Genomic DNA, 20386 nt, shown 5'->3' with positions numbered 1-20386 from the left:
ACAAAGTAGGCAACTTTGTGACTGCTACTAATACTTAAGAGAGGAACACAGGTATGAGGAGGAGGCTCCTTCCAGGACTGGCCCATCTCCTTCCATGCACTCCCCAAACCCACCAAAACAATTAAAAATACTAAAAATAAACGAGGTGGGAAATTATTTTTTTTCTTATAGTTTCATATCTTTAAGACTCCTTGTGCCTACTCAATTAGGGAGAAATTTGCTTTGGAAATATCTATGGATCTTTTTTTATTTTTCTATAACAACACAGACATATTCCACATGGTTCTGCAAACTGAATTTGAATAATAAATATTTCCATTATAAAGATCAGAAACCTGGGAAGCTATGCACTTGAACTCTGATGTCAGCAGACATTGCACTGAAAGTGATCTGTAAAGTCCCATTTTCATTTTGGGATAAAAGATAAGACCGCCTATGCCAGAAGCACAGAAAAGAGACTGTGCTTTTTTCTACTCATACCAAAGAATTTTAAGAGCACACAGGTGCAGTATTGACAGCAGACATTCTGAAGATTAAAAGAAAAGCCTCCAGAAAGCCACTCAAAACAAGAGGAACCCAGTAAAGTAGAGGAATGCATTCCATATTTTTGAAGAGAAATATCATAATGAATACTGCTAACGGATTCACTCTAACTCATTACTGACTCAGCAGCTGCCCATCACTCTCATTTGCTAGCATTCAGATGGCAGCTGTAATTGCATGAGATGAACATAGCCAACAGGGTAAGTAGACACCACTTACATTAAAATCAAGCAATACATCTTTCTCAGTTAAGCCAAGGTTAGAATTGGACTTCATATAAAAGAAAACGAATCCAAAGCCTTACATTTGCTCCTGCTTCAAGGAGGATTCTTGCACATCCTACATGGTCTCCCAGGCAGGCTTCATGGAGTGGAGTTACTTGGTCAATTGTCAGTGTGTCTACATTGTAGCCCTAAAATAGATGTGAATGGTATTTAAAGATCATACAAAACCTATTCAGAGTAGTTTCCTCACACTACTGTTCAAATGAATAGTTTACAATACTCTAAATAGGCTTCAAACTCAACTTGCAATAAATTAATCCTCAGTGAGCGCTTATTTTTAATCAGAAATAGGCATAAAATATGCAGACTGTTTAGATGCACAGTGACAAGGCAAAAGGCCCAAGTCAGAACATGGCAAATTCCAAGTAGCTAGCTGGGAAAAAATTTAACTGGGGGACAGTGAAACCCTGAAAAAGATGAGAGAAAGGGTGGTGCATCTCCACTCTAGGTGATCTTTAAAACCCCACAAAGTCCTGAGTCTAAACTCTCCTATGACTCTACCAACCTGTGTCTTAAGAGCTGAAATATCCAAAGCTATGAATTTTAGCAAAGAAAACATTTACTGAATTGATAAAATCACCAAGCCCTCTAAATTTTTTGCAATAAATGTTGTTTGATTCTAAGAACAAACAATTTTGTCTACCTGCTTTCATCAAACGTATTCTATAGTATAATTTTTCAATATTGAAATAGCTAATAGAACAATATTTTAATATTAAAATTTAGCATTTACAATCTCTCCCTTTGATATTAGGAATTTTTTTAAATTACAACAATGGAAAATCCAGAATCTTTCAGTGATTCTTCCTGTTAACTAGTATCTTCCTGACTTGCTCTATTTACCCAAAGGCTTAAAGCAGTGAAACTGCTTTATATTGATTTATACCATGCAAGAAGGGAAGACTGACATAAATTTAGACACAATTTTGGTTTTGGGGGTTTTTTTTGGGGGGGGGGGCGGGGGTGGATGGGGGTTGAAACATACAGAGGAAATATTTTAAATACTACCTTATATCTTATAATATGGAAAATTCCTAAATATGTATTGCTCTGAAAAATTCAAGTGAAAAAAACAAAACAAAGCATACTAAATCTGCATTAATAATCTATGCTGAGAAATTAAATAACATTAAAAATGAAAGCAATTGTAAAAACAGAGCCTTCACCTGTGACAATAAAGTCTTCAGAGAAAGAAGACGTCCTTGACTGGCTGCCTCATGCAGAGGTGAGCGATCTGCCCAAGAACCTATATAATAAGAGCATTTATTGAATCAGCCATATGAATTAGAAAGGGTTTGGAATGCACAGAAGAAAGCTGAAAACATGATGCACAGAATGAAGTCAAATGTCATATGAAATTAATTCTTCCTCTTTAGAGACTCAAATAATCAGTTTCTAAACAATAAAAAAATGCTCCATTATTAATTGTGAACATCTCTAATAAATCATTATGTGGTCCACAGAACAAAATATTGAGATATTGATATCAGTAATCTGTTTAATAAATTCATTAATTACCATATTCCACTTCTATTTTTGCATTGTTCATTTTTAATACACATAATACAACATTGTAGCTGGAATATAGGCATCATTTGAACTTAAACCAGATGTACAGCTGCCTGAAGAAGTCACAAAGAAGCTGGTTTATGTGAAAAGCAATGTGGGAATCTTTATGTATGGTGAGATTAATTTGAAGCTACTACACAAGTGCAAGGAGAGAAATACAGTGAGAATCACAGTAAAAAAATTAATAAAGTATAAAGAAGATAAAAAATCTAAGTTCTCATTCCAGAAATTATTAGGCTGAAAAATAATTAGATATGTTTACTGTAAAATTTTGGCTTTTATTTTCATTCATTTATCCCCCTCAAAAGGGAAAGGTGAAAAAAAATTGTAACCCAACAACAACCCTGCGTTCACACACATAACCCTCCATAACACCCAGCCCAGCTTCCAGAGCCGTCCTGAAGCTCTTGCTGAAGGACCTGCCCTTTCCTCTGCAAGACTGAACACTGACAGGTCCCTTCTAGCCAGCCAAGGTTGCAGCCAGAGCTGAAACCCACTTATGGCAGGAATTTTGAAAATTCAGTTTTGAGAGGCTGTGCAAGGAAGAAACATCTTCAAAATGTATTATGAATTATCAGTATTTATTCCTCTAAGAACAAAATCACTAGAACTGTAAACTACTGATACAATCACTTGTGTGAGTTATATCAAGCTGCCCAAAATTCCTGAAGAAATGCAGAGAGAATTACCCTGGCATGATGAATTGGTAACACTGGCAGATGACTCTTCCAGGCGTGCAGGTTTGACTCTGCCATGGGCAGGGACTGCCTACAGAGCCAGCCACTGCATTTACTGGCAAAGCAATGAGTCTGAAATGCAGAGGCTGTTGCTCAATCACTGGAGTCACCAGGCTAAGCTCTAAGATAACTACACCCCAGAAATAGACCCTGTTTCTGTTTCCTATTGGACTCCTCTCCACTAGCCTGTTCCAGAAAGTACACTTTTGTTTACTATAAATCACATCAAGAAGGACAAAAAGATTAAGGCAATTCCACATGAAAAGAAATCAGGCCTAGTTAAAAACATATGGAATAGTGCTCAATAAGAAATTGTAGATAAAACCTCAATTTTCCTACTGGTGGTAGTGAATGAGAATAAAACTTACATAGAAGTATGACTGCATCTTGGAGAACATAGTGCACTTTGTGACTCAGCACTACTGAATACTACTGAGATCAAAAACTTGGCAAAGCAAAAGCACAGATGATTATTTAAATTATCATAAGACTACATAAAGCTGATCACAGAAGCTTAAAAATGTGACAGTTTATAAACCTGATTTTAAAAATGCAGTGAGATTTCTATCATGTCAGAGTACTCTGTTTGTGTGAAACTCCTTGAACTCTTTCATCCGTGGCAGTAGATGGACTATTGGCAAGATTCAGTTTCCAATCCCCTGTCAGAATTATGTGCAGTGTGCATACACATGCACACACATTACTCCCTGTACTTTTTACTTCAGGTTTATTTAATGTAATGCTTTGAAATTCTTATTGATAGTCCAAATTAAAAAAACAAAACAAAACAAACAAAACAAAACAAAAAAAACACCACCAAAAAAAACCCAACAAACCTTAAACCCCCCCCCCCAAATGATTTGGATTATAAGGGCTATTATACATTAAAAAAACCTTGAGCTCAGAAACCTTCAAGTGACCCAATTTTGGCAAATCATCAGTATTTTCTTTGTCATACCAATAAGCTCAGATAGATTTATTGTACTGTGGTTTGGACGTGTGTAATCACTATGAGTATTTTGATCAGTGTTCTTCTGCAGCAGTATCTGAAGGAGCATTCAAGGTGCTCTAATTCAAATAAATTAGATCCAGTAAGTTATCCTGCTGGCTGCTGCAAAAAAATTCCTCAAATTTAAATCTGTATTTAGAGGTTGCTTTTGGTAATTTCGTCCCTCTGTCTTTATAGATGAGAACATCTCTTTTTTTACAGTTTATCCTACTCAATGGAAAGAAAAAAAAACAAAAAGAACTGATTATATGGAAAAACATCTTTTAAAATTGTAAGAGTTATAAGCCTTTTATGCTCATTCAATACACTTACATTTCAGACATTCTTGTAGCCAGGTATAAACACAACAAAGATGCAGGTAGGATCTGAAAGCAACAATTTTCCACCTTTATTTCCATCACCTCCTTCCATATTGGATTGATCAGAAGAATGTGTATTAATTAATCCAGTGACATTTGATAATCAAATTATGCCAGATCCTGTTATAAGCTCTGGTTTGCACCTAGACCCACCTTATATCCCTATCTTCAGGCAGAGATATTCAGCAGCCAGCTGTTTCTGATAATCCATAAAATGCAAAATGCTTGTATCATCTCTACTACAAATAAAATCTAAAAGCAAAAAGCTGCAGAGCTATTTTGTGCTGACCAAGTTTGGAAAAAGAAAACTCACATTCCAACTGACTTGTTGATATACATAGTAATTCATCATTAAATACCACAGGGACAAAAATATGTTCAACATAAATATTTACCATAAATAAGCATCAAAGGTGTTCCTAAATTCTTTGCCTAGATTACTGCCTTCTGCTAATCTACAAATTACAGTGTCTCTCACTTAGAAGTCATTAGCAAAAATATAAACACTTTCATTCATTGTGTTTGTAATAGCAGCAGTAGGCAAAATAGTCTATTCCAAAACTGATAATGCATAAATTCCCTACAGATCCCTGACAATGCTGAATATAAAGTATCTCTAACTATATACAGAAGCCACATTAGTTCCAAGTTCTCTGATGTATAGTTTACCAGAAGGGCAAACTATTACAAAGCATCATTGCTTTGTAAACATTAACAAGAAAGAATAAATATATTCACTGCATTAACAGGTGAAGTTAAAAAAATTACAAATTATTATACAATACCTAAATCTCCATCTCCCCATGGCACTTCCAGCCAATTGCAATTATAAATCCTACTCATCTCTTTCAATCTGGAAAATAAAAAAAAATTAAAATAATAATAATAAAAAAAAAATCTGCTCTTGCTAGTTGGACCTTTTCATAAAACATCCTGGCTATGTTTGGAAGATCAGCAGCTCCCTGTAATATGAACTTCCAGCCCTCAGTAAACACAGCTTTGAATATATGAGTGCATACAAGTTGTCAGTTTCTTGTGGTAAAGGACTGCTGCCCTTTTTTTCAGTTTTTCACATTTCTTTCTTTAACATAACAACTTCCCAAAGTGCCAGTATCTGTGCATTGGCTTTCCAAGATAGATTAACAAGAATTTCAGCACAAGAGAAACTCACATCAAGAAAACCTTGACATAAACTGCAGGAAAAACTCCTTTTTTAACCTCGTGCAAAGACACAGTTTTGTGTCCTTAAAATGGGCATCAGTACATAGATTTTAAGGGAAGCACTCCAAATGCCCCTGTGTTATTTTACTACTTACTCATAATACATCTAGAAAAGAAAAGCAAATATGTTCTGAATCTGTTTCAAATGCTTTTTGAGCTGTACCTGAATTGTGTTTTTCTTTTAGTAGTTTGCTATTCCTTCAATTATGTTCTAAAATATTCTTTGGTTTTTAAACTGGGGCATTGATAGCTATTCTCAGCAGTGAAAACGTCCAAAAATAGGCATTTGCAATTCTTGCAAATTGCAAATTCTTTGATTCATTTCTAAGTCATTAACGTTCTTTTCCTCACATTTCCCTACAGACTTCACTCCTTTACATCCTTTACCTGCAATTATCCATAAGTCATTCCTGCAATTATAATCATAGTAATAAAATACTAAGTAAAAATATTTTCACAACAGCCTTTACCTCCAGTCATGTCATTCCTTTTGTATTTATTTCTAAAAATTTGTGAAGTCTCAAAAAAAAACCCCCAAAAACCAACAAAACAACACCCCCCCCAACTCAGTATAAAAAGTACATTAAAGGTCAGATTTTCAAAAGCAGAACTGTAATGAATAAAGTTCTTCTCATTGACTTCATTGGGAGAGTATTTCTACTAGAGCTCAGCACTTTAAAAAATTACTGCTCTATGGCTAAATAGATGGAGTCCCAGTCATCAGAAGAAGCACTATCATCAAAGAAGAATTGAAAATAGAAGCCTGACACAGCTCATTACTGGGAGATGAGAAACACAGAGTATTTGGAAGGCATTGTAGCTAATATTTATTTGTGCAAAACCAACAAATGCTATGTATTAATACAAGCACTGTTACCTTTTGTTTCTTAAGATTCATTCTGAGTGCTTCAGCTTCTGGCAACTGAAGCAACATACAGGATCAATAACTAAAGAGAAAAACCCTGCCACATCAGAGTCCCAAGGTCAACAGAATCACTTCACTCCAGTTGTTGAAGTGTCTGATATTTTGTATATCTAATTAGGTTCTAAAAGATTTTTATCGTGGCACTATAAAATTACTCATTTGTCTAAATCCCTTGTAGGATAAAGAAGCATGTCAACTACTTAATTGATATTTGATGTTGGAAACTATTGAAAAAATCTTCAACAAAGGATTTAAACTTTAAAAAATATATCTATGATGCTTAACCACCATGATTAAATATGGCCAGAAGAATAGAACCCACTATTTTTTTAATAAATGAAATTTAAACAGTCAACACTGAAGAACTCCAAGCGAATCAGAATTTAGGCTAGAGATGATTAAAATATGTCTGAAAGAGAAGATGTCATTCAAGTGGCATTTACATATGTCATTTCAATGTGTCAAATAACATGAAAATTCTCTAACTATATATAACTCTGTGTGTGTGTGTGTGTGTGTATATATATATATATACACACATATATACAAACAATGAAAACTTGCTTGATTGATTCAAACCAGTATACTTTCCAATGTTTATCATAATGTAGATTTTAAATCTCCAAATTGGGGGCTTCATTACAAGTGTAAATTTCCTACTCCTAAAATCCATACAAAGCTTTCCCACACAGTTCTGTGTCTAATGCACATGACTACATAATAGCTTTGCCATTCCAGTGTTGCATTCAGTGAATGAGTAAGTATTCAAAATTTTTTTATCTCCATGTCTAGTAAGACATGTCATCCAAATTATAAACTCATTACAACATTTTTCCTTTTCTACTGCCTTTTTCATGCTGTTGTCCCAATAATAAAAGAATACTTCACCTCCCCTGCTGAACCTATATCAGAACATCATCCATTCATACTATTTTATACGGAACTAAAAGAGTTTTGATGCTTGAATTATAAAATCATTCTAACAGCTTATTTTTTTCTGAGTTCTTAAACACTAGAGTGCACACTAAAAGCACAGTTTAATTATAGTTATGAGAGTTCTGAGCTTCTGAAATTTCAGCTTTAGATAATAATAACCATGATCAGCCAAAAAGCTTTTACATTAGATGATTGGTCTTAAAACACATAGGTTCCAAAGACAAGAATGGAATTTACTTTTGGGGGCATTAAAACATTAACCATTTCTCCCGACCATTCACCGCCTGCCTTCTAACCTTTGCATCAAACAGCAGAACATAGGGTATGTCTTTTCTGAGTATAAAACTAATGGATTCTCAGAACAGCATTCATGCTGCACAGCTAAGGAGGCTGGGGCTTTAAGGAAGAGCACTACATGTGACGGTGCTGTCAAATATTGGAGTATAATGCACTGAATGGTCAAGTCAGGGTGGCACAGGTAACATTTAGAGTGTTTAGCAATTGCACTTTAGCATACTTTTCCCACAGAAACACGAGCCACTGAACTCTATAAAAAAGCCTAGAATAACACAACAGCAATTTCCAAGCACAGCTCGCTTGGTTCCCAACAGAATTAACCTTATGCTATGTGAAGCTGATGGCAATGGCAATGGTGGGAGCAGCAGCAGCCACTGCTGGCTCTGTGCTCAGCCATGCACGTGTAGGAAGGAGTGTGTCAGGCCCCTTCTCGTGTCACATGAAAGCACAGCCACAGCTCCACATCCATTGCTCATACACAGGTTGTTTTTTCCATCTTCTTGAAGCATCAACAACTGTCTGGATGTTTTTCTAACCTAAAGTACCTTGCAAAGTCTGTGTGCCCTAGCTAGAATGCCAAGATGTAAAATCACGTAAATCTCCAAATTCAGTAGTCTACTAGATCCTCATCAGATATGACTTGAGTAGGAGGAGCAGCTGGTAATATTCTTTGGCTGTTATTATTTCCTTGGACAAGTCACTAAAACAAAGTAAGGGTTTTTCAGTCCCCTTCCCAACTAGAAGGTGACAGGAAAGGCCTGTGGACATTCTGAGCTGAGTTCAGACTCTGAAGTTTAAAGACTGGAATAATTTTGCTCCTCAAACACAGTCTCAGCCTTAATCCAGAGTACAAACAATTTTTCCCAAACTGTGCTGAGAATTCTCTGTATTTTCCCAGCCTGCCTGAGAGTGAATGCAGCCCAGGGACTAATCCCAAGCCTTATACACAGAAAGCAATTTTGCAGCAAATCTGGGCCCAGTGTGTAATTTTTGTCACATCCACGAGATTTTGGAGTTGTAGCCCCTCAAGCCAGTAGGCTGAAGGACTTTTCCCATTTTGACTCTATCCTTTCACCCTTCTATCCAATCTTATGATATATTCCACCCTCTGCATCACTTTCAGTCCATTTTCCAGTCTTCCTATTTAATTACAGACTGCATTGCAGTATGACTTTCTCTCCCTTTGCTCTGCAAGGGTGCCTGTAGAGCTAAATCAGGTTTGGATACCTGCATGGATGAAATAGAGAGGAAGGAAAAAAAGCATCCTTCAGAGCTGACAAAAGATATACTTGTTATTCAAGTGCACTGCAACAATCAGAAGCCTTAAGAGCACCAGAAGTCTCTGAGTACTTCAGGATGCCTACCAATAAATGTATATTCCCAGCATGGCAATCACAACGAGGCTCTGAGTACCTAGACCCTGGTAAAATGGATTCTACAGAAAATTTTAGTTTACATATTTTACTTAGATTCTGAGAGTTTCAAAACTAGAATAATTGCGGCTATTTCCTTCTAAGAGTAGCAAGAGAGCCTAACCTTCAACCACATAATGGAGTGGCTAGTACTAACACTGATAAACTATTGTGAATTTTCTTTTCAGCTGGGGGATATTGACCAAGTTTTTTTTGTAAAATACTGACGAAATGAGCTAAATGACCATAAATAAAAGCTTCTTTAGGTCAGGAAATCTTCGCCTAAACAGTGAAAAACATGAGGGCAAAAGATGCTCTGCCTATTAAAACTGATGAGTAAATGCAAACACACAGTATCATTGCATTCAAATGGTTACTTGGAAGGTAAGGAAACTGGTGCTTAAATTCTTGAATATTGCTCCGTTCTAAAACTGCCAATACTGGAAATTATCAAAGGTGTTTTAAGAATAGGAATATATTTTAAGAATATAGCTAACATATAGCTATATTTTACATGGTAAATTCACAGTTCCTTTATGTACAACATACAAACTCACTCCTGTCTACTACTTTCATTGACTATTTTAACATTTCCATTTTTTATTTTATATCATATGATCATGAATTTCAAGCTTGACTTCCTTAATTCCTTATTTTGTTTCACTCTAAACCTTATGATATCAATATTAAATGGAATTATGATCACTCTTCCCAAAAAAAATTCTCTTAAGACTCTTGCAATTATTCAAAGCTCCCTTTTACACACTTGGACTATGGAAAAAATAATTACAGGAAAATACAGCACAGGCAATAGAAGTCCTATACACTTCTAACAGAGTTTATTCCTCATTGTTGAAAATGTCAGCGTTCAGCAACTTAAATACCTCCTAAGTACTTCTCTATGCAAAGCCTTACAATTATATTTTGTCCTTAGTATCTTAGAACAGGAGAATAATTCTGTCAGCGGTGTTCCTCTATTGCCTCCTATTTCAGCTATCTACAGACTCCTTACACATAAAGTTACATGTAAAGTTTACTCCTCCCCCTCCTTCCATTCCCTGGTTCCCCATAGTAAACAATTAACCTTTAGTATCCAGTTACCTCGTGACAGGACAGCAAAAGTCAGGGTAAGTCAAGCCTTAAACACTTGCATAAAACAAATAGGGCAGATAAACAAGAAATGGTATTTTAGATCAGCTGATAAGAGAGCAGAAAGAACGAAAATAGCCTCAGTACCCTTGTGTTAACCCATGCAAGGCAATAAAGTCCCACTAACAAAAGCATGCATTTACATTACAGCTAGAAAACCAAAAAACAAAAAACAAAACACCAAAAATCAGTTTTATAGCTAGACCATCATAAATTGGGTCAGCTTAGCATACTTCAGCACCGGTGTCTGAAATGGCTGCTATACAAACCTTGGCTGGTCAGAATGCCCCAGCTAGCTTTCCGTTTTGCAGGGCACTCCCCTACACTTTCTAGGCGTCTTTTGGGGAGATTCTGGCTCCTCTGAACAGCAGTGTTTGTTGTCATGATGTGTTTCTCGAGGAAAGCCTGGCTGTCATTGGTGCAGGTACTCTGCTCTGACGAACATCCACAAATGATCTCCACTACCTTTTTTCCTTCTTTCGCTTTTTCACAAAGGATCTTGCTGTACTTACTGTAGAATGGCTACAACACTGAAATCCATTCAGTAACATTTACTAGCTTGGACTAGTGACTACAGAGTGGGGGAAGGGAAGGACTGCTCCAGCATTTTCTATTTTTAAAACAGAGAAAGAATCAGCTTAGCTACAGCATGAGTCTTAACTATTTACACGATTTAAATGGAAAGAAGGTGTTAATTTTTTAATCATTTAACACAGAAAAGAAACAGATTCCTAAAGCATAAGTATTCAAACGTTTTGCTGCTTGAATACCAAGCAGTCTAAAACAGAAAACCAAAATTATTTTATCAGAATGGAAATTCTTTTAATAATAGTAACAACAATTATTACTGCATCAGGTTTTACTCATATGTAATGTGCAGTAAAGAGTGATTTTAGAATTCAGGAGAATCCATGAAACTATCAAACACTACCGGTTTTCTATGGTTTGTTTCTTGGTTTTGTCTTTTTTTTAAATAGGGGGCAAGTTATCCTACAAATGTCAACAGAAACTAAATCCTGAATAAAAGCATGTTTTGACTAAAAAAAAATTGTTTTGAAAGTCTGATCCTGTTATGAAATTAAGGCTGTAGTCTTGTCAGAAGAAGCACAGATCAATATTTTTAAAAATAGTAACAAAACCAACCAAAGAGTGCTAGAATTTTTTGTTCATTACTATGTATCAGGCTGGTACTATACAACAGAAATCTGCAAAGAGAAGCCATTCATGATAAAATTGCATAACAGTAAAAGACAGTAATTTCTGTGTAATAATAACATGTTAAAATGTCGCCTTTACCTCCCTGGCATTTCCTTGTAATATTTCCTCATTATGCTCTTCTACAGATATATAAAGTAGCCTCTTGTAAATTTTTAACAAGCAAATCAACATTACTGAGTTTCACTAATACTGCTCTTTTGAGGTACCTGACAAAACTTAATCCCTAAAATTCTGAAATAGTGCTCAGATATTTAATGAAATTTTCTATATCCCTCTTTAGGAGAAATCAGAGGCAATATTATAGGTAGATAGGGTGAGGGGAAGAAGAAGGAGGAGCTGCAAATTTCACCTTGAAATTGCAGCACATGAGAGCTGTCTTACTTGGAATAGTGCTACACCCTTTACAGAACAGAAGTTGGTGGGCTACTGCTCTTCTCACAAGACAGAACAAAACAGCATTCTCAGACATTAGGCTGCCTTCAGACAACTGTTTTCCTTGGGTTTAATCTAGCTGAACAAATCAGAATATCTCCCAGACTGAAATAAACACTTCAACATATTCAATCTCTGCATGTAAATCTGAAACAGAGCTTTCACAAAAGGGCTCATTATAAAGGGGGCATTATAAATATATCACTTTAATAGTAGAATTATGAGTTATTTTGTAGTGTTTTCTTCCAAGTAAATAAATATGGGAAGGGGAATTAACAGGAGAGCATACTGGGGACATGTAACATGTGCCTGTGCAGGAAGATACCAGCATTATCCTCCTGTGAGAAATAAACTGACAGTTTTTCTACTTGCCATGGCTCTGAGGCTCATCTCAGTTTCAAATTTCCATTTGGAATGGAATTCCAGGACTCTCAGGAGAAGGTTGTGAGGATCAGGATCAAGCAAAGCATCTGGGACTGCGGAGCAGGAATTGACAGTGGTCTGGCCAGAAAAAAATCTACATATTTTTGTAGGAGTTTTGTGGGTGAGGTTGTCAGCTGAGAATGAATCTGCATCTTTCTACAGGAGTGGTACAAACCTGGAAGGACTTCATACAAATGCTTCCCACATTGATTCCAGCCTCTGTTCTCGCTTACTTGCCGGGGAGGTGTGGCTGGCAGGAGCAAGGAAAGCAGCAGGGACACAGGCAGCTGCCATGGCTTCAAAGAGGCAGAGCCCCACAGGAGCCAGCATCACCTGCTCCCCTAACTGCAGGCAAGGAGCTCCCCATGCAGTTAGAGCACCCCCAAAACCCGCCACCTCCACAGCATGGCTTGTAGGAAAAGTATCTCCATTACACAGAGATATTCCACAGATGCTTGCCATTCATTGAGTTACTTTGAATACTCTAGAGAACAATAAAAAAATATGCATTTTTGTGCTTTAAAGAAGGCAAAGCTTATCCAGTTCAGGACTGCAGAAGGAACTTTTCACTAAATTCTGCTAGGCCCAACCATTCAACCTCCAGGCAAAAACATTTAAAAGTCTTATTAAAACAGTTCATAAATACAAGAATTAAAAAAAAAAAAAAAGCTAAAATAGCATCAAAAATAATCCAAAATTATTTCAAAAATACAGTTGAGATGAGGGAATTAACATGATGAAAACCATGGAGTAAGGCTGAAGACTCTGCTACTTCAGTTCCACCTCTGACACGGATTTGCTACGTGATCTTTCTCATTTATGCCCTGGACTACATTAGTTACGAAATAAAAATCAGGATCCTTCAACTTCATTAGCTAATAAAACTATTAACATTCAAAACTACAAAACCACTTAGGCTTAGTCCTGAGATTATGTTCCTCAGATTTTTCACTATAGAAGACATTCAAACATTTCCAAAATCAGGCAAAAACCCCTTTAACACAAGTCTAAGTAGATGTCCAAGCATGTAAAAAACACAGTTGACCATTATTTTTCCTGACTTGGCAAACAAGCAGTTAGGCACAGCATTTAGATTACAGTTACTATGGAAGCAACACAGTTACCTTCAAAAAAGTAGCCAGGGGAAGGGGCAGATGCTATAGTCTGAGAGTAAGGAAAGCAGAGGACTTTACTGATGGGTTTGGAATTCTGGCCTAAATTAGCATACAGGCTTTAAATAAAGCACTATGTTAAATCTCATTAATAATTAGTTCCGTCCAAATTTAAAACCCAGAGGAAGAAGTGTTAAAGGAAACTCTCAAAATCTTTTTATTCCAGATTTTTGTAAAAGGAAATATGAGTAAAGTTTCAACATTTCCATGTCAGCACATTGCTCTGAGTTTAAAGGGGCAACAGTTCTTAACAGGTGGGAATGAAAATAGAAGTAAATTTTTGTTCCTCTCTTTCAGCAGGGAACTCACTCTATTTTCAAGACTCTTTTTAAGGCAACAGAGATGCAATTGTGGTAACACACAAAAAATGTGTTAATAAAACCAACAATACCCAAAACCCCCTTGACTGTTCATCACATGATGCAGTGCAATGCAATAGAGTCCAGACTCCTGTAACAATAATTTATCTTAGGAAAAATTGCACAAAATTGCACCATTTTCAAATGTAACAGATCAGTATTTTGTGTGCAACCATCTCAAACATCAAACTGATGACCCACCTTGCTTCCCAAACTGTTTTGTACTTTCAGGTTACTCTGTTTTCATGACCAGGATTATTATGGGGTCACAGTGACTGCATGGAACGTGACACACTAAATTCTGGATCAGGACTAGAAACTGATTCTTCCTGCTCATGTGATCCACACCCTGCAACCATGAAGCTGAAATGACAGACAGGCTCCCTGTGGCTCAGTGCCAGTACCCCAGCAGTGGCCTGTTATTTGACATTGCCAAAAACAAACCAGAAGAAATTTTGAACACACCTCCCTGTAGGAGATGCCAAGATGAAGCAAATTTTTGGAAGGATTGAGGAACTGTGGTTTCTGACAAAAACAGCATCCTACAAGGCCACAGTGGTGCCACTGTTACATCCTGCAGTGCCAGCTCAATCCCAAGGAACATAAATGCACCATAAAAGTACAGGGATAAAGCTCTAGGAGCAGAACAGGAAAGGCCTGGAACAACTTTTTATTTGTTTGTTAAACAGATTTTTGCATCAAGCCATACTTCCTGGCAGGTATGATGGTGATATTAGTCAATAGCAGGCAACCAGAAGCTTAGGCATTATCCAGGTCACCAACCAGTCCTCTTGACAAATACCAGCAGATAGGTAGATAATGCTTTAATGGTCACTAGTTACTTAAGTATAAAATGACATTTCTTTACACCATTATAAGCACTAAGAAAGTCTATTACATACTCTTAGTACAATCTCATTCCAAATCAGTAGTGGTAGTAGTAGTAGAAGAATACGAAGAAGATTCTGATGATGAAGATGATGATGTTAGCAACAGCATGGCTGTCTGGCTAGTAATTTCCCTACCTCTTCTCCTGAGATTTCTACAGTTGTAACACCTTATGTTCTTGGATCCTGGGAATCATAATTAAAGGTCAAAGAAAGATTTAAACTTCTGATGTGACAAAGGCTTTGTCTCAGGCCTCTCAGAAGTCAAATACAGAACAATGACACATTTATTACATTTCTTGGCTTGTTTGCAATGTGTACCTGTCAAACTTTTCATGCAGTAACATAGAATACTTGCTAATATGTAAACTAAACTAAATTACAAAAGTCATGGGGCAGAACCTAAGCAAATCAGTTACCAAGCAGGCCTGAGCTTCAGATATTGACAGAAAGACAGACACAGGCATGAAACCAGCAGTCAGCATAGAAGTGGTAAAGGGCACCCCAGAGAGAATCTTCAGTCAATTATGGTGAAAGAACAGCTATAAAGAGAGAGAGCGTATCTATTGCCAGAAAGACTCCAGACATGGCAGAGAGTAACATCCACTGGTGCAACAGATGCAGCATGCCACAAAGGATTTATGGCCAGCCAGCCAGCATTGCTGCAGTCCTGAGCAGAGCTCAGTCCTCAGGCATGCTATGCAATTCCCCCCAGCCATCATCATCTAACTGGCAGAAGTTCACTCGCTGTTTGCCTGCATTGCAAGTGTTTGAGAACATCCCCTACAAGAGAGGAATGTGAATAGCAAAACCCTGCCCATAAAAATCCAGGGGCTGAAGGAAGGAACATCACCTTCAGGGAGCTTTGCTATTTCTGTCTTCCCCTGTTGCCTTATGCCCCACCACTGCAAGAAAGACCAGTGCAGATGGTACAAGTGAGCTTGCCCCAAGCCAATGCTGCAGTTTTCTGCATATTTTCTTGAACACCAGTTCTCTTTAAAGCCTTGCAGACAGATTGCTCCAGGATTGCCTTTCAGGCTTACTGCTCAGTCTTATTGCTATGCACCTTTAAAACCCCAGGTTTTATGATAAATCAGAGTTCATAATGTTCACTTTGTGCTTTTATTGTTTCTTAAGCTTAGTCTTCACTTCACACAGAAAAATACAGAAATCAATTGATGAAGGGCATTTCCACATGAGTTTAGACTGTACACTCCAAGCAAGCAAATGGGACCTAGGCCAGTGAAAAGATAAGGTTCATATTCAGAAAAAAAATACATTTCAAGGAGGCACACCTGAATGAAACCAACCAGCTGGTGGACCTCAAGGAGGTCTTCACATACACAGAACAGTAAAATAACTCCACAAACAAATCCACATGACAGGCTATATCAGTTTCTTTTAGAGAGGCAAGCATATGCAAACAGGCTCCAGCATACATATTCACTAGATGTTTCTGTGGCCTCAGAAGTTTTCTTTCAGATGAGGGATGTAAAAAATGAAAAATCTGAATTAAAAGTAACATGCTTGCCAACAGATATTCTTGCTTTTTGTTGCTGCAAATAAGTCAGGGATAAGGCCATGCCAATTTAGTTGCATCATATAACTCTGAGCAAAACCTCTTTACAGTAGAATATGTTCTTCAAAAAAGAATGTTCTGGTATTTGTCTAATACGTGGTGTCATTTCCTTCCTTCAAAGAAGGTGCCTTTTTGGCATTATTTTGAAGTATGACTCTTCTTTGGCAGTCATTTGTCATACTAGGCAAATTATTTGGCATACAAGAGAAAGTGATGAGCTCCATCAAAAAAAAAACCCTTCTAAAATTTCCAAAAAGGAATATTCACACTATCTTAAGCATTTTTACACCATTAGCTTACGTGCTGCAAATGAAAAACAAATGCTAAATGTGGTGCCTTGCACCAAGTGGTATGGTGAATAGGTATGCCATACAATATTCCTATCATTGCTAAATGAATCTCCATTGTATCCAGGAAGCTAAGAGAGGTCTTGTATGGCTTTTATTAATAGAACTGTGATCTCTGTGGAATGCCAGTTGAGAAAATGCCTCATGCCTATCTTCCCTACCTAACAACTGCTGCTGAGTGGCATTATCAATTGCAACTTGTTAGGATAAAATAAATATGACAACTTTGCTCTAATCATTCACTACAAGCCATCCAAACAGTAGATCTCTAACAGTGAAACACATCATTATTACCTATTTATGAGCTGTATTTTAAGGACCATGTTCTTGGGACTACCCAAGTAGTTCTCAGTGTACAAGAAAAAAAAGGAAACAGAAAACTTCATAGTGTTTATCAGTCTCTGGGAGAAGATGGAGACTCCAGCAGACTGAACTACCACAATCTATTGATGGCTTAATTTAGCCTAACTAGTGTACTGAGCTTTCCTACCGTGCCTGACCAAGGCAGATACAGCAAAGTTGGGTAGCTTAGAATTTGCAACAGTCATTCAAGAATAGACTTTCTTAACCTTACAAGAAACCAGGGCATATTCACCTCTCCTGTTCTGCAAAACCAGAATGTATTTTAAGAAGCATACCACAAACACAATTGCTGCTTTCAAGGAACTTTAACTTATACACTCATGGATAAAGTGAAATTTTATACAAATTTTTGTGAAGAGAGGTGACATAATTAAACAATACGATATTTAAGACAAATCAGTTTACATTCTCAGAACTACTTAGCTTGTCTATCAGACCCCAGGTATCTGTATATGTACATGACTCTTTGCTGTTTATGCTATGTTAACCTCTGCAATTTATTTTTTTCATAAGAAGGTTCCTCTCTACCACTTTCTGCTTGTAGATAATTTTGACTATAACTAAGTATAAGGTTTACTTTTGATAAAATAGACACCTTCTGCCTTATAAAAATGCTTATGAGTGGGAACTATGCCTCCTTCCATAAGGTTATCTTTAGTAATGAAGTACAGCCTCTTTCATACAAACCAAGATCTTACCAGTATTTTTTGGCAGAATTTATATCTTACAGACCCAAAACATCTGATAATTGATTAATTCTTTAGATTTGATCCACAAACTTTGAAATCACCTAAAATCACAGAACTACTACCTCATCCTAAAGCAACTATACTATAAAACTCATCTGAAGCTCTAACCTAGTGCTCCTATACACAGAGCACTTTCATGATATGACTTATTAGCTGGTACAGTAGGAAGAGCCTAAAAGCTTTTGACCCCCCAGTGTTCATCCAGCAGCAGCTGTACAAAAGGCTGATTTATTAACTCTTCACAGATCTGGAAATACCATGAGAGAAGAAATGTTACTGTGCAGATCACTGTCATTACACATAGTTTGCTAAGGAGCCAAATATACCCAAAGTTAATTTTCAAGTTAGTTTATTCTTGTGTAACAGTTTGTAGGGCACAGGATTTTAAAATGGAGCAAACATATACTTGTTACGTCTTTACCCATTAAGAAAGAAATTAATAAAATCTTGACTTTTGCAAAGTTTCAAAAGCAACAAATATGTAAATGTTCACTGCAACACAATAAATAAAGAAACACTAGGCACCACAATCTATTTCCAGCGCAGCTCTAGTCCCTGATTGGAAAGCACTTGGCTCCAAACAACTAATCAGTCCCTTTCAAGTCAATGGGGCAAGTGTATATGAGTAAGTGTTTACAAAATTAGTGCCAAAGTTAAAAATAACCCAGCAAATGGCACCTTTATAATAGAATGGATCCCTTTTTCATTTAATTTTTTATGGCACTAGTAACACTGACCACTGAAAAAAAATTATTCAAATCTGGGATACAGGTCTTCAATTCACTTTAAGCAAATGTAAAATAATGCAAAGTTCTGTCCTGCATTTGGTGCTATTCAGGCCTTTAATACTGTGAATGATAGAATAATGTATTTCTTTTTATGTAGGCAGTAGGTGACACTAAACTGTAGATGCTACAGCTGCTCAGAGGGAAGCAATTCAAAACAGACAAGTAAAACAGAGAAGCTGTCTGATACCAAGAGGGCATGAAATTAGCTGAAGGTGAGTACAAAGTACTATATGAAGAGAGGAAAAAGCAAATGCACAATACAGTGACTTTGTTTTAACACGTTTTTTTTTTTACAGGCTAGAGCCTCTATCCATAATACTTTACTGCTGAGGGGGCAGCATCATTCCAGGAGGTATTACATAGGGTGCCATATACATGGCACATGACATAAGTGTTCCACTTGTATACGATTAATAGTTCCCCCAGTTACACTCATAAAGTCTCAGCTGGAGCACTCTGTTTAACATGGGAAATTAGACATCAGTAAAGATGCCTGTAAACTACATATGAACTGGCACAAGTCCAAGGGAGAGCAACTGCAGTAACTCCAAGTGCCAGAAAATAAGACTTAGGAGGACAGACTAAGTTAAATCCTTTTTACTGTATTCTAAAAAACAAAAAAACAGTAGAAGTAACAAAAGGCATGATAATAGTCCTTAAATTGATTACTTCTCATACACAGAGAGAAAAAATAATATTTCATGAATTTAGTTAGCAGAAATAAAGATTTAGGTCATCCTTGGGGGAAGTGGGAAGCAGTTTAGTGATGAGAACAGAAAACCTGCAATTGGTTGCATAAGGATGCTGCAGAAATCACTATTACTAAGCATTTAAAAAACAGGTTAGCCAAACATTCACCAGATAACTCATGATATTTGATCCTAGAGCAATCAATTTGCCTCTAAATGTACCTTTGAGCTATACACAGGAAAAGTTTTACTCAGACATCATTTCCATCAACAAATGAAAATGCCCTATAATTAGTAGAGCCTTCACATGCACTTTTTTGTTCTTAGCTGATGCTGAACACTGATCTAGTTCCTGTATTTCAGTGTCACATAAACAGCATAAGAATTTCTAATTAATGACCATGACATTATCCAGCCATTCACATATACTTGAGATCCAAAGGATAAATGAAGTGTAGATTGCTGACTATTGAAACTGAAAATATTCCTGAAATATTAAGGAACAAAGTATGACCTGTTTCACCACTAACATTTAGCAACAAGACCACACAAAGCAGATGACACAGGCAAAGCTGTCTCCTTATATTTACTAAAGAAAAAGTGACAAAATAAAGCAAGTCAGCCTTGAAATGCATGATCCCTGGGCCTCAGTTCCTGAACTGACCTCTATACCTTCAGTTTGACAAAAGGAGTTCCACCAAAAACTACCTCTCAGTACCTGAAACACCCTCAACTACACCGACTTCATAAAAGAAAGACTTATTTTAACTCAAAGGGTCAGTTCAGAAAGTATGAAATTAATGCCTGTGCCTAGTAGCACATTTTTTACAAAGATTCTTTTTTATTCAAAATTATATTATAACAGCAATAAGTAATCTTTTGTTATTAAAAGCAAACCTAAAATATCATTCCTAACAGAATTTTGAGAGTATGTAATCA

At 36.7% G+C, this 20386-nt stretch overlaps 1 protein-coding gene across 2 annotated transcripts in view; it reads right to left on the bottom strand.

Annotated features, from left to right (window-relative positions):
* ASB5 (ankyrin repeat and SOCS box containing 5) overlaps positions 1–20386 on the bottom strand; it is a 28196-nt gene that overhangs the window by 5084 nt on the left and 2726 nt on the right. The window contains exons 1-3 of one of the 2 annotated variants that reach the window (XM_084204869.1): positions 5287–5359; positions 1994–2073; positions 848–955 (exon numbers count right to left, since the gene is read on the bottom strand). In XM_084204869.1, the coding sequence (XP_084060995.1) occupies positions 848–955; positions 1994–2073; positions 5287–5344 (246 nt within the window). In that variant the 5' untranslated portion in view covers positions 5345–5359. Of the gene's footprint in view, positions 1–847; positions 956–1993; positions 2074–5286; positions 5360–20386 lie in introns of those variants that run through there. The other variant, XM_084204868.1, reaches the window with a different exon arrangement.

The sequence above is a fragment of the Fringilla coelebs genome (assembly GCF_963513975.1).
Source record: "Fringilla coelebs genome assembly, chromosome: 4".
In the NCBI taxonomy this organism is placed as follows: domain Eukaryota; kingdom Metazoa; phylum Chordata; class Aves; order Passeriformes; family Fringillidae; genus Fringilla; species Fringilla coelebs.
This window is presented reverse-complemented; position numbering and strand designations above follow the sequence as displayed.